The sequence below is a fragment of the Meleagris gallopavo genome, chromosome 4 (genome assembly GCF_905368555.1).
Source record: "Meleagris gallopavo chromosome 4, MGAL_WU_HG_1.1, whole genome shotgun sequence".
NCBI lineage: Eukaryota > Metazoa > Chordata > Aves > Galliformes > Phasianidae > Meleagris > Meleagris gallopavo.
Window position 1 is genome coordinate 68,675,870 of NC_139407.1, and position 14,125 is coordinate 68,689,994.

Genomic DNA, 14,125 nt, shown 5'->3' on the forward strand with positions numbered 1-14,125 from the left:
ATTGAAGCACTCATTACTAACAAGAAGTGATACAAACCTTCCGTGATTATTCACAGCCTGAATTTGAAAAGCAACTTTGGAGCTGTAGAACAAAAAGCAGTAACAGATTAATAATTGTTGGAGTGATTGAATAAACAGGAAAAGAAAAACAAAGCACTTATCACGATTGTAAAAGGTTTTGAACACATTATGAAGTCTCAAAACTCACCAGTCATGCAAATTAAATTAACATTTTGTCTATTTTTTTCCCCAAAAAGAAGCTAACACACTCACACGATTTGTAGATCACCAAGCATTTGAAAATCCTTACCGTAGTGCAGTTTTCATTTGTGTTAAATGCAGGCTGTCCAACACAGACATCAGCATCTGCTCTGCTGCCTCCTTGGCCTGAAAAAAGGAAATTGGGAATAAAGCATCTTTTCCTGTGCTTCAACATGCCAGCAATTGCAAGAGCACCTCTAAAATAGGCAGAGACCACACAATAAACAATAATACACTGAGGCACCCAAGAAAATTTGTTCACATCTCCCAGTTTTCTTACTGTAAAGTAAGGAAAACTCGTGGAAGATGAAAAAACTGTTACATAGTAAGATACTCTGAAGTTCCTCTAACAGAAAGCCTGGCTGGAAGCCACAGTATTAACCTTATTTATGTTATGCAGTTAACTGAAATGTTTTGTGAAATATTTTGAGTTCTGGGGGGTGAGATGGGGGGAGTGTTTGCATGTAAGCTTACATTGCAAGTAATCCAAATCAACAATGACAACGTACAGAATCAGTGCTTCATTTACCTTGGATTCAGTGGAAGTTTTAGCATAGCACTCAATGCCAGCAAGCACAGCCTCTACAACAGCAGTATATATTTGCGACAACAGCATACTGAAGAGAAATACAAACACAGCATTTACTAGATGGATAGAATTTTGTTTCTTCCACTGTTCAAAAGGAACATTTTTTATATATTGTTAGCAGTCTTTTGGTACAGGGGGACTGTAAGAAAGAAGGGGGAAGGCTCTTTAGCAAGGTCTGTTGTGATAGGACATGGGGAAATGGTTTCAAACAAGAAAAGGGGAGATTTAGACTGGATATAAAGAAAAAGTTCCTTCCAAAAGGGGCAGTGAGGCACTGGCACAGGTTGTCTAGAGGTGGTAGATGTCCCATCCCTGGATAAACTCAAGGTCAGGCTGGACAGGGCTCTGAGCACCTGATGGAGCAATGGGTGTCCCTGTTCACTGCAGGGGAGTTGGTCCAGCTGACTTCTAGAGGTCCCTTCCAACTCACACAATTGCATGATTCTCCAATTCCTCTTAACACAGAACTCCCTCACATGGAAACAGTCCTCATTCAAATGACTATAGATGTAGTTTGTGCTAAATATCCCAGTTTAAAAAAAAAAAAAATAAAAAAAAAAGGGGGCAAAAATTAGTGTTGCTCAAACTGTAGAATATCTTAACAAAAAACTCTTGGCAGAAAAGTAGCCCTGCTCTCATCAGTCAAGGCAAAAAGATGTCTTATTGCTGTCCTTCATTGGGAATGTGTTGAAGATCACACCATAATTACTCGAACAAAATAGAATGGTAGCCCCATGTTCTGCAAAAATCAGACTGGTAAACACATGGAACCAACTTTGGAGACTGTCTCCTTCTGGAGAATGTCAAACAAAAGATAAATCTACAATGAGCCAGTCACCACCTTTTGAGAGCATCTACATCAGGCTTAGGCCAATTCTCTTTGGAGAGAATACTACACTGAAGTAAACAAAGATTACGTGAAGCCAGAAGTGATTTACAATTCCTGACATGTTCATAGCTACAGAGTTTATGAAAACAAAAATCTGTGCCCAACTAAGAAGCATCGGCCTCTTGTCTTGCAGCTAAGCTGGAAAAGCATCAGCCTTTTGTCTTGGAACCAAGTTGGAAAAGAAAGACGTAGAGGTCAACAACACATCCCTACTTCTCTGAACTTGTACTCTTCTGCAATTGCTGCATTATGAAGGAAGGATGGAGGGGGGAAAGAAAGGAAACCACAGCATATCAGCCTATGCAAAGCATTTCTGAAGGACGGGAAGAAAGCATCTGAAGCTCCCAAGCATGGTCCAATATGAAGAAACCTCAAAACACACCGAAACTTGCCCAGACAGACAGTGGCCAATTCAAACAATCCCTATTAGAGGTACTGTTCTTCTAACTAACCTCAGAACAGTTCCAAGAAATCATCTCACAAGGGTCTGCAATTCAAACTAACATGCTGTAGATCTCCTAATCCTCTGCCCATTTTAAAATTGTAACACTAAAGGCAAAAATACGTGCTAGCTCCCTCCAGCACATCTTTTCCCTCTTGCTAAAACCAAGTTCCTGAAAATATTCTAATTAGTAAGGAGGATAAAGCTTCTATGGCAAAACCTGGTTTGTTAGGACTGTCAGCAGTCCCAAAGTAGATTATCTACTATCTTCTATGGAAGAAAAGCAGGAATCAGTGTGGATAAACCATGTTATTTTCCGAAGGTCAAAGTTCAAAGCTTTGTAGCTTACTTAAAAAAAAAACAAAAAAAAAAAAACAGAAGTTTACTTTACTTTCCACTCAACGTGTTTGTAAAAGACACAAAACAAGGAGTGCCAAGGAGTGGTGCTGCATCCAGAGGGACCTTGACAGGCTGTAGGAATGGGCTGACAGGAACCTCAGAGATGTTCAAGAGGGAGAAATGCAGAGCCCTGTCACTGAGGAAAGCTCCAGGCACCAGCATGTACTGGAGGCACCAAGCTGGGAAGCAGCCCAGCAGGAAAGGACCTGTGGGTTCTGGTGGGCACGAAGTTGAAGATAAGCCAGCACTGTGCCCTTGCTACTAAAAACACTACCAGCATCCTGGGTGGCAATAGCCAAAGTCAAGGGAGGGAAGCCTTCCCCTCTATGTAGCACTGGTGAGGGGACAGTTTCCATGTAGAGGTATTCCATGTTGGAATCTTCACTAAGAAATACAAACCTCAGCTTGATGAAACTAATTTAAGAATTATTTTTACTTCCATGAAACCTACTCCCAGTTCTACATATTTCTACCCTCAGTTTAAGGTGCATTTTGAAGTAATCCAGATGAAGGAACTTGGCTAATGCTGCCTTTAACATTTCAGTGTAGAGCTGATGGAACGTCACACCACGTAACAATTCCTGTTTTGCTCATTAGTATCCTTAGCAATCTTCTCACATTCAAGCTATTCTAAATCTAAAAAGTAGCTCTGAAAATGCCTATAGCCACTGCTACTAAAAGGGGTTTGAGCTACTGCAACAAAGCTGAAAGAGCAAAGGAGTTAAGGAATAAAGTTGGAGCTTACACTTGTTCAGGTTTCTTGTGTACCTCGTTGTCATTTCCTGTAAAGAAAAAAAAAAGTTTATTCTGAGCACCTTTGAAAGGCATTTACACAGAACCTCTTGGACACATACAGTTCTGCTGTATATTTTTTGTGTAATTATCCAACACTTCATATAATTTGAAACTTGTTTGTAGATTCAAAGATCAAAGCACAGATGAACTCATGTCAGTAGAACCTGTACATACCATGGCTAAAATTAAGACCTGCACCCCCAGCACAGCTCCACTGGGTCAGAACAAAGATGACTCTCATGCTGTGTCCTTTCTCCCAAAGGTGCCCAGGAAAAAGCATGACTAGTGCACACACATGCTACAGTTCTTTTGGTCTTTGGTGTCTCTGACAACATTCTAACATTTACTGAGCTGGATGAATTTGAAGATGAATACTAACACTAAGGAGAACTGAATTTACCTACAGATCCCTCCATTGACCCTAAGCTAATTTCATTATTATTTTTTTTTTTTTTTCCATTTGGCTTGTTTTTATTAGGGAAGATTAATATTACAACACTGTATTCAACCATAGAAAGATGAGTGACAATGACTCAAAGAATTTTCTATTCTTCCAAAAATCCTTGGTTTGTCCCTTCATTTTTGCTCTCTGTGAAAAAGCCACATGATCAACCACTGAGCAATGACTACACGGCCTAACGCTCATAAAGGAATCAAAGCCAATTTTTAATAACTGGAAGTCTTAAATAATCAAAGAGAAGCACTACCTTAGAATATCAGCTGATGTGCTTAACATACTTACCCAGGAAAGGAATGTGAGTGGTTCCAAAAAAATAGGTCCTTGAACAAGCCAGAGGTCCCTTTGGAGATACACACTGCACTACCTAGTGGTCAGTATTAATGAGACATAGAGAGACCTTAGTGAAATGAAGAATTGGTGTAATAATTAATTAACAATAAACTAAGTTCCCCTTAAGTATTCTAATAACTGATATACTACAGGAAGCATACAACACAGACTTCGCTGGTTTAAAAAGAACTACTTACGTTTTCAAAGGTCTATTTCATTTCTGACTTGACCTGAACGATTCAAAGGCTTTGGAAAGGAGATGAGCTCTGACTTCCATAAGTGTTAAGAATGTGTTTTCAGCTTCCTATGCCAACTGCTCTTCTCATGAAAAGGGAAGTGTGTCAGGTTCCGATAACTATGCTTGCACTTGGCTTTATTTACTATTTTCATGATACCCTATTACAACAGTTTCACCTGTACCTGTAAATAAACCATCTTTTTAAGAACAACGTCAGAATCGTGAGACAAGAGATGGAGCAGGTACTGCATCATAAAAAAAATTGTACTTGCATTATGAGAGATCACACATGGACTCAACTGGGACGTTAACATGGGGAGAAAAAACAAAACTGGAGGTGTCTTCAGAGAAATAAAGTCACGGCAGCAAATGGTGAATGAGATTTCACTGGAATGCTAACACAACTCTTTCTCAGGCTCCCGACACATATGAAGTGTCAGGGGTACCCATATCCATCCATCCATCAGGCAGCTATGCGTGAAATGTCGTGACAAGATCATAACATCAATCCCTCAATCATACGTTCACTCCACGTGACCTGTACTCAACCACATCCACCTCCTCAACAGCACAAACTCTGGACTCGCACAACTGACGGACACTCCCAGAGGCACAGAGATGAGCCAGCAGGGAGAACTACACAACGCAAGCTGCACGCTACCTCTCCTCCTTCGCTGTGAGTTACCTTCTTGATGCACCCAGCTCAGCCAGGCAAAGGATCTGAATTCCCTGGGGCCGCTTCCCCAGTTACGTCCCCTGCGCAGTAGTGCAACAAGCCATCGACCTCATCATATGTTTTATAACTAAGCTTTTACTTGAAAATGGAAACAAGTTAATCTTACAGCTTAATCTTAACATTTGTTGAACACCAGAAAGATTTTCAAAGTTATGAACTGTTCGGTTCCTGAAGCATACACTGGAATTTGGACATACATATGTATTCTTGTGTACTTAAAAAGCCATTATAAAAGAAAAAGCCCAAAACAACTTGCTGTTTCTTTTAAGAAACAGCTAAATAATTGAGATTCAATTACACTCTGCATGTCACAGTTAACTGCAGTGAACGTCACTATGACAAAGATTTTACTTCTAGGATGAGCATCAGCAATAATTTCCTCTCCCTCACCCACACATGTACAGCACCACAAGTTTAAAAGAAATAAAAAGTAGCCTTTAAAGGATTGCTTTCAGGAGTCCATGATTAAACAGCCAGTGTATTCTGAATTGGAAAGAGGGGAAAAAAAAGCATCTGATTGTTAAGAATCATAGAATGGCCAGGGTTGGAAGGGACCTCAAGGATCACCAAGCTCCAACCCCCCTGCCACAGGCAGGGCCACCAAACTCCACATTTCATACCAGACCAGGCTGCCCAGAGCCCCATCCAACCTGGCCTTGAACACCTCCAGGGATGGAGCATCCACAACCTCTCTGGGCAGCCTGTTCCAGTTAAGGTAACCTATGTTCTTCTACATTAAGGTCTTTAATGGAAAGCAAGTGTTTTAAGGCCACAAAAATATATAAAGGCAACAACATACACCCCCTTTAAAGTGTTGGATAATGACTGAAAAACCTCACCATGTGTTTAGCCGTGCTCCCACCAAGGCCAGTGTTTCGAACAAGGTGTCCTTCTGATGGGAAATTGAAGTTACCAGAGTTCAAGTTTTCTTTTGTTGAGTGGCTACCAAACAGAACGAAAGGCTGCCGGCTGGGGCTGAGGAAAAAAAAAAAAAAAAAAAAAAAAAAAAAAGAAGCTATTAATACCCAGATACTGGAGAAAAACTAGAAGCAACAAATGAAATCAAAGCTTTCAAGTACGATGGACAAACTGTTCAATTTCTCATGCTTAGTCTCATCCTTAGCTTGTAGGACAAACAACTGCATACAGCTACACAGAAGAAAGTCATAAATCTTCCCACTGAAAAGACCAAGTTCCAAAGGAAAAAGGACTCGAATAATTAAGACTAATTTATTTGGTATACAACAGCATACCTCAAAACCCTGAAATAAGTACAGTAGAATTCAACAAACTCAGTTTGGTTTTCGTTTCTGGCTTGGGGCCCATGACTCAGCTGCTGAGATCAAGGCTTTTCATTATTTAAATGAATAACAACACACAATTCTGAAAACAATCAACAGTGGGGTTAGTTCAGTGTCATGGAATTCCAAATAAAGAAGAATCTGCACAGACGCTGAGGAGCTAAGCAACCTTTATTTAGCTCAAAACAGCAGAATGCTTGCTTTTGCAACACAAACCTCCTTCCTCTCTCTGGTGGAGATTCTGGGCCGAAACAAACTTAAGATGACCTAAATTCCACCACTTACATAGGCCAAGATTGAGTTTCTAAACTCTCTTGTTTTAAACATTGGTTTTGTGTGTTGTGACATGCAGTAGTACACTGACTTCTCCAACTTTCATATTTTAGCTGTTTGTATCATAAACAGATCCAAATTTTCAAATAAGTTCTAGAGTTTATTTTGATATGTGACCATGAAGAAATTGATCATATTAGAATGAAGACTTGATCTTATAGTGACATTAACATCTACAGAATTAAAACCCAAGAAAATCTGAGGTATCCCTTGTAAAAGTGCCTCTGCACAAATGCAAAGACAGGATGTAGTATCAGAACAGTCAGAAAGGGAATTACAAGCATTCTTATGGCATCAGAAACACAGAAATAACCTTCAAGAAACTCACGACACCACAATTTCACAAGGAACAATGACTAATACCTGTTATCTGTTATATGGCTTGAGATCATTCCGTGACTGAAATAACTTCTGAAAGGCTGTGAAAAAGAAAAAAAAAAAAGCATTCTGATTAAAGAGCAAATTAATAGAATGCGATTTATTCTCTTCATTATCAAGAGCCAATCTGAATTTTCTTCTAAGATTCCTCAATCTTCAAAAACTACTTCCTTTCTATGTAAACCAACCTAGACACCATTAAGTTTTATGTAAGCTTAAAAAAGCAGACACTACCAAAAAAGCAAATGCACTGCATTATTTTTATCCATATTCTATGTTATAACCAGTTATGCCTGAGATTCAACTTATGAAGCCTCAACTTGTCAGTGCACAAAGAGGAGCTCCCATTGAAATGATACTTGATCCACCTGCAAACAGAGATGTGCTGTGCAGACCTAAGGCAACTAAGCTGTACTATCAGTGAGCACTCTCAGTTACATCATGCAGTCCCGTGCCACGTATAGATAAGATGAGTGGTGATCTTGAACTGTAGGTTCTGATTCCTCAAACATAAAAAGTGAGATGGGGTAGGCAGGGAAAATATAGCAACAAATTGGAATGCTTATTATTATTTCTGTATAGATGACACCAGTATTTCAAAGAATAACTGAAGTAGGCATACCTCCCCTGCCTGAGATTCTGATAGTTCCAGAATGAAGGGAATTTCAGTGTCAAAATTAGCAAAAAAGTTGGTCCACTGATGTTCAAAAGTCATTAAATCCTAGAAGAAAAATATTCAACATTAACTGTTGAGTGCTACACCACAGTAAGAAGTTACTCAATGAACCCAAATTGCACTTCTGTATGCAGTACAGAATAGAGTCTGTTCAATGACACAGAAAGAACAAAAAAAAACGTAAATATCCTCTTGCTGTTAACTAAAACAGTAAAAACAAATACGAAATGTCCTAAGTTCACTCGGCTTCGTCCTTACTAAGAAAACCAGGCATTTTTAAAAGCAAGTTCTATGAAATCAGAATTGTATGAATAGTTTGCTCATTAATTTCAATGTTTTAGAGAAAGTTTCAAGTCAATTTAATAATTTTCATGCTGAAGACTTAAAAGAAAACCAAAGGGTAAGTAACCCTACTTCACAATAGACTTATGTCCTAGAAAATGGTCCCAGATGTTTATCTCACTTCCAAATAGGCAACAATTACTGATACTTATTAATAGAAAATACTTACTGCCTAAGTTGCAACATATTAAAAGCTTCCCTTGCTGCCAAGCTAGAAATTGAAGAATAAATCAGCAACCTTAATGCCTGAAAATCTGAGCTACATTTAGAGATGGGATTGCCGTCAATGCAGAAGTTGGTGTGCAACCTGTCCTAGCTGAAATAACATCTTATTTTGAATGCCTGAACATGTACAAGAGGTATTCTAAATTGAGACAGGGTAGATTTAGTTTAGATATTAGGAGGAAGTTCTTCACACACAGGGTGGTGAGGCACTGGAACAGGTTGCCCAAGGAGGCTGTGGATGCCCCATCCCTGCAGGCATTCAAGGCCAGGCTGGATGTGGCTCTGGGCAGCCTGGGCTGCTGGTTGGTGACCCTGCACACAGCAGGGGGTTGGAACCAGATGATCACTGTGGTTCTTTTCAACCCAGGCCATTCTATGATTCTATGATAGGTCAGAGATGCAGGAAGTCCATTGTGAGAATTCATGTAAAGACAAACAATATTCATGGCTCCATTTTCTAGCACTGAGATCTGCCCTCTTTCAACTGAGAAATCACTTTACAGTGTGTGTTTGTATTTCACACAGCTCCAGGGTAGCCACTATGTGTCACTGTTATCCACATAAAGCAATTATGAAGCAATCATGGAAGTCTTCTTTCCTAGAAAAACGGCTGCATGTATGGCAGTTTTTCCCCTTACTACTAAGGAAGGATTAATGCACACAAACGTACAACCCTCTGTACTTTGTACACAGTCCCATGACCTGAATAATGCCATCTAGGGACTCTTCCAATATTTGAAGGGAGCACATAAACAGGAGGGGGAATGGCTGTTTACAAGAATGGATAGTGACAGGACAAGGGGGAATGGTTTTAAACTGAGACAGGGGAGGTTTAGGTTGGATATTAGGAAGTTTTTCACACACAGGGTGGTGATGCACTGGAACAGATTGCCCAAGGAGGCTGTGGATGCCCCATCCCTGCAGGCATTCAAGGCCAGGCTGGATGTGGCTCTGGGCAGCCTGGGCTGCTGGTTGGTGACCCTGCACACAGCAGGGGGTTGGAACTGGATGATCATTGTGGTCCTTTGCAACCCAGGCCATTCTATGATTTTAAGAGTTACAAGGAACCCATGTCTAGCTATTTTCAAGTTCTGTAGACTCTGCAGCTATTTGCAGTATTACCTCAAAGAGCAAATCCTCCAAGGAAACAGGATCCATCTTGCTGTATGTTTTCCACAAATCAACGCTGACGTCCATTAACTGAAAAATATTTTAAATGTAATTCTGTGAGAAATGCCATGAGGAACATCCCATACACAGGTCTGAGATGCATTGAAAACAGACCTGCAGCACACTGCCCAGCCACAGTCCTCCCTAACTCTGCATTTAGAAGTATTTTTCCATTACTGGTTACAAATGAATGGACTGGAAAGGATGCAAATATTCTGAACGCTCATCAGCTTCAGTATGCACAAAGTTTTGCTTGCATCTTTCCAACAAAACTCTTTTTGAAAAGTCAATTAAACCATTAGGAATAATGGCAGCTGGTGCAACCAGAAGGACACCTGTATCTGAATGACTTCTGCATGTACTCTGTCCCCTCTAAGCCTCACTGTTTTACCCAGTTGTTTCAACTACTCCTAATATGAAGGCAACCATTTCCCAAACAAAACCAGAGAACAGTATCTCAAGCAAATCATATAACATTTATTTTACCACATAACACCCAAGATATTTCTTATAGTTACTACAGTGCTGTTGTGTAAGAGAACAAGTACCCCAAAAATACTGAAAAAGGTTAGCAATCTCTCAGTGGATCTAAGATATTCTAACTTAGCAGCATTGAATGCACAGCAGAGGGAAGGCAAGTTTGAGGATCAAGAAAAGCCATTCCATTTTAATAATGGAGAAAGTATTAATTTATAGACCATTTACAGCAATCCCAAATGCACTTCCCTCCACAGATTGTTTTTCCTTTCCCTGCCCGTGACACACAGCAGCTGCTTGACAGAGAACCATGCAAAAGCAGTTATGTAAAAAGCTAAGAATGCCACTTCCCACTTGAAATCCCCTTATGACTTGGAGGAGGAAGGAAGCAAGAAGTCATGCTGGAACATGGCTCAGAGGTGAGGTAACATGCTCACTGCTCCAATTTTCTCAGCAACAGCCATTTTCTCAGCTCATTCTACAGCATTCATTACTAAGCAGCTTCTCTTACAGCACTCACGAAGATCTGCTCCCAACTAGCAGAGCTGAAGGAGTTGTGTGTCTGCTATTAGGACACCACAGAACATAAAGAAAAACATTCCAAATCACAGCAGAAGGCTCCAGGTGGAATAACAACCATTTAGATCAGGCAGCTCGTAACAGTCTTTTGGTGAGTCTTGTGCCTCCATCCTTGGACATTCAAAACACAGCTTGGAAAAACTTGGAAAAACACCCAATTTAAAAGTTGAGCCTACTGTGAGCAGCAAGTCAAATGATCTCATTTTTTGGCTAAAAATGATTCCACGAATCTACTTCTGTTTCAAAAAGGATGACGTAGGAAAATGAAAAACTGAAGTACTCACTTCATACTTCATGGTAAAGAAGCCATCACCACCAATTCCCTCCAGTGCAAAAGCCTGCACTATGGGCCACTTCTCAACAATGAACATATCAAAGATCTGTAGATGACCTGCAAAAGAGAGGATTCACATAACCATTCTCTCACAGACATTGTCAGCTCCTAAGACCTTAGAGTGCTCTGAGATTCTAATAAGGGCTCTTGATTTTCTTGTTTGTACAACTTCAAATGTGTGCGTTTTTGTGAGGAATGTAGCTTTTGAAGACTTTTTTTTCCTCTACACCTCAAGTTTACCCCTTTTTTCCAGTTATCAGCTTAATAAAAGGTATTACTTCTCCTTGAAAATCTGCTTCCAAGAGCATTTTTCTCATTCAAGTTCTAGATAACAGGCAAGAAGCAGTGCTTTTTCCAAAATCTTCTATTCCTTGGCCATAAGTTTGATGTAATCATCATTGCCCTCATTTTAGTCAGAATTTTAGGTTAGGGCAGGGGAAACTGTTCATTCTGGCACAACAAAACTCATCAGTGGAGCTCTAAGTCATCTGAATTGAAGAATAATCACTGTCCTTAAGACACACTTTCTGCAGGGACTTCCTAACAAAGGGCCTCCATCCTTCCCCCTGCCCCAATTCATTAAGGATTTCACAGGCAATGAGAGCATATCACCTTTTCCTTAGGGGAAGCAAAGAATCATAAAATGGCTTAGGTTGGAAGGGGCTCCAAAGGTCATCAAGTTCCAACCTCCTGCCACAGGCAGGGCCACCAACCTCCAGATCTGGCACTAGACCAAACAGCCCAGGGCCTCATCCAACCTGGTCCTGAACACCTACAACATTTCCAGATGCTGCTGCTTAAACTTTGAGAACACAAGCAGAGAGAAAACGTAGTACTGTTACTGAGAAAACAAAGCTAATGAAAGTACTCTGCTTTGAATGTGAATAGTTAAAAAAAAAAGCCAGTTTCTTCTTAAGAGAAAAAAACCCAAACCAAGAAAACTACTTGTCTTTCACCTACTGTACTACAGATGAAAAACCCCACAGTGAGTAAGCACATGTATTGCTTTGCTTCAGCATTATTCACTGTCAGGGATACAGCAAAATACACTTTACTGAACAATATAAGATTAAATTGTTCAGAATGCAAGGCTGGCTACAGATCATAACAGGAAGCCACACAGCCCAGATTCTTCAGTGCTAAAATAGGAAACTTGCATAACGAAATGTTTATTCTTTCTTTACAGAAAGGAGCATTTATCAAGCTCCCATCTGAACAGAGAACTTCTGTAGTAGCAGAACACCCTCCTCTGAATGCAAATCACTTCTCTGCCTCACACTGAGAGCATTCACTCTTCACATGAAGTCTTTGGGCTAACGTTTTTCAGAAAGAAACCCAACTCCTAAGCAGGAAAAAAAGGCCAGATTAATCCTTATTTCTTACCAAAGGCAAAGAAATCTTCATTTCTTGAACTGCTTGACTTGCATGCTGCAGAGCATTTATGTCAAGCATAAGGCAAGCTAACCTACCTTGGCAGCTGTATGGAATACCAATGCGACTGCAATCTCGAACCATGTCTACAAAGCTGGAAATCTTGAATTCCTCTGCAGCTTCTTCATCTTCGTACTGAAAGACAACATTCAAATTAGTTGGATTGTTAGTTTTACTGTGAAGAGGACATACATTGTAGAGCTTTAATGCTTTAATCTCACGGCAAGCGTCATATCATGTAAACCATCAAAATATTACCTACAGCTCCCAAAAACTGAAAGAACCTCTTCAACCTCTCTGGTTTGAAGACTACGTCATGGCATGGACACATTCAAGCCAATGGAGACCTTTTTTATTTTTTAATCCAGCTTTACAGCAGGGTTTTTAATAAGGCTCTATGAAGGCATAAATGCATACCGTATTTTTCAGTTATTGGTGAAATATTTTGAACGTCAACTGTTTGATTCTGGACAATTTTTTCAACAATGAAAGATATTTTGAGAGTGCCACCTGGTGTGCCACAAAGAAAATGATGGGGAAAAAAAAAGTAGATTAAGAACATTAATGCAGAACAACAGACTGACTAGTTATGCCTCAGGTCACAAGCAAGCAATGAGAACTAATTCCTGACTGAAGGAGCAGTATATGGAGGAAAAGCAGGAAGAAAGAAGTCACAGCCAACCTCATTTCATGAGACACTTGCCTTTCAGAGCATGATCAGAAGGCAGAGGTGCTTTGCTTACCTTTTATCCTATTTTATTTTACATTGCCCAAGGTAAATTACACGATTAAGAACTTTCTACATGCAGCTCTTGGGAGCTTCAGGGTACACCCAAGACATTTATTTTAAGAACAAGTTCATTTCAGACAAGCCTGAACTTAAGATGCAGCCCAAGTTCCTCCACGATGTGTTCTTTACTCAGTCCCAGAAAACCAGATCAAAGTTTCAGGTCAAAGCCAAGCACTAAAGAACTGCCAATTTCTCAAAACTTAAAATGCCATCAGAACAGGAACTGGTTTTTTGGCAGGATGCTAAAGGCTTGCTATCTATTATTGCAGATATATAGAACCAGTGCAGTATATAACCAGTACAGTCATGATACTCAGAAAGCTTACACAATTCCTATCTTACTTGGCAATAAACTCCTGTCTTACTCAGCCATTTTGAAAACAAGCATTCCTCAGTTGTATGCTTCTCCTTTCCCTAAGACAGAATAGCCACTTAAGTTAGAGTAATAGAATGGTTTGAGCTGGATGGGACCCTTAAAGACCATCTAATCCAGCTCCCCTGCAACAAACAGGGACACCCACAGCTCAGAGCCCTGCCTACACTTCTTTGGATGCAGCCCAGGATCCAGTTGGCTTTCTGGGCTGTAAGGGTACACTGCTGGCTCACACCCAGCTGCCACCTCACCATAATTCCCAGGTCCTTTGCAGCAGGGCTGTGCTCTGTCCCTATCTCCCCCAGCTTGCACTGCTAGCAGGGATTGTCACAACCCAGGTGCAAGACTTGGATTTACTGAACTGCCTGGAATTCCCGTGGTCCGGTTACAGAAAAATGGGAAAGAAGGAAGGAAGGAGAAATAAAGGTTTTGCCAGATTTATCAAGAGCTACAGAGCCAGGTATGGCATTATTTGCTGTATTTCCAGAGCAATGTTTCACTTTTTAGAAAAGCAAGCAAAAATTATTTCTATCATTGACAAAAAAAAAAAAAAAAAGGCTGCTTGAAAGCCACTCCA

The 14,125-nt window shown here is 40.2% G+C and overlaps 1 protein-coding gene across 3 annotated transcripts in view; it reads right to left on the minus strand.

The window, feature by feature from the left end:
* The window catches only part of DNAAF9 (dynein axonemal assembly factor 9), a 67,798-nt gene that overhangs the window by 37,981 nt on the left and 15,692 nt on the right, over nt 1–14,125 (minus strand). For all 3 annotated transcript variants that reach the window (XM_085223752.1, XM_085223751.1, XM_085223753.1), the window contains exons 5-15: nt 12,424–12,520; nt 10,905–11,011; nt 9,517–9,594; nt 7,774–7,872; nt 7,137–7,192; nt 5,979–6,114; nt 4,118–4,199; nt 3,326–3,362; nt 791–878; nt 311–387; nt 38–82 (exon numbers count right to left, since the gene is read on the minus strand). In XM_085223752.1, the coding sequence (XP_085079878.1) occupies nt 38–82; nt 311–387; nt 791–878; nt 3,326–3,362; nt 4,118–4,199; nt 5,979–6,114; nt 7,137–7,192; nt 7,774–7,872; nt 9,517–9,594; nt 10,905–11,011; nt 12,424–12,520 (902 nt within the window). The remainder of the gene's footprint in view (nt 1–37; nt 83–310; nt 388–790; nt 879–3,325; nt 3,363–4,117; nt 4,200–5,978; nt 6,115–7,136; nt 7,193–7,773; nt 7,873–9,516; nt 9,595–10,904; nt 11,012–12,423; nt 12,521–14,125) is intronic.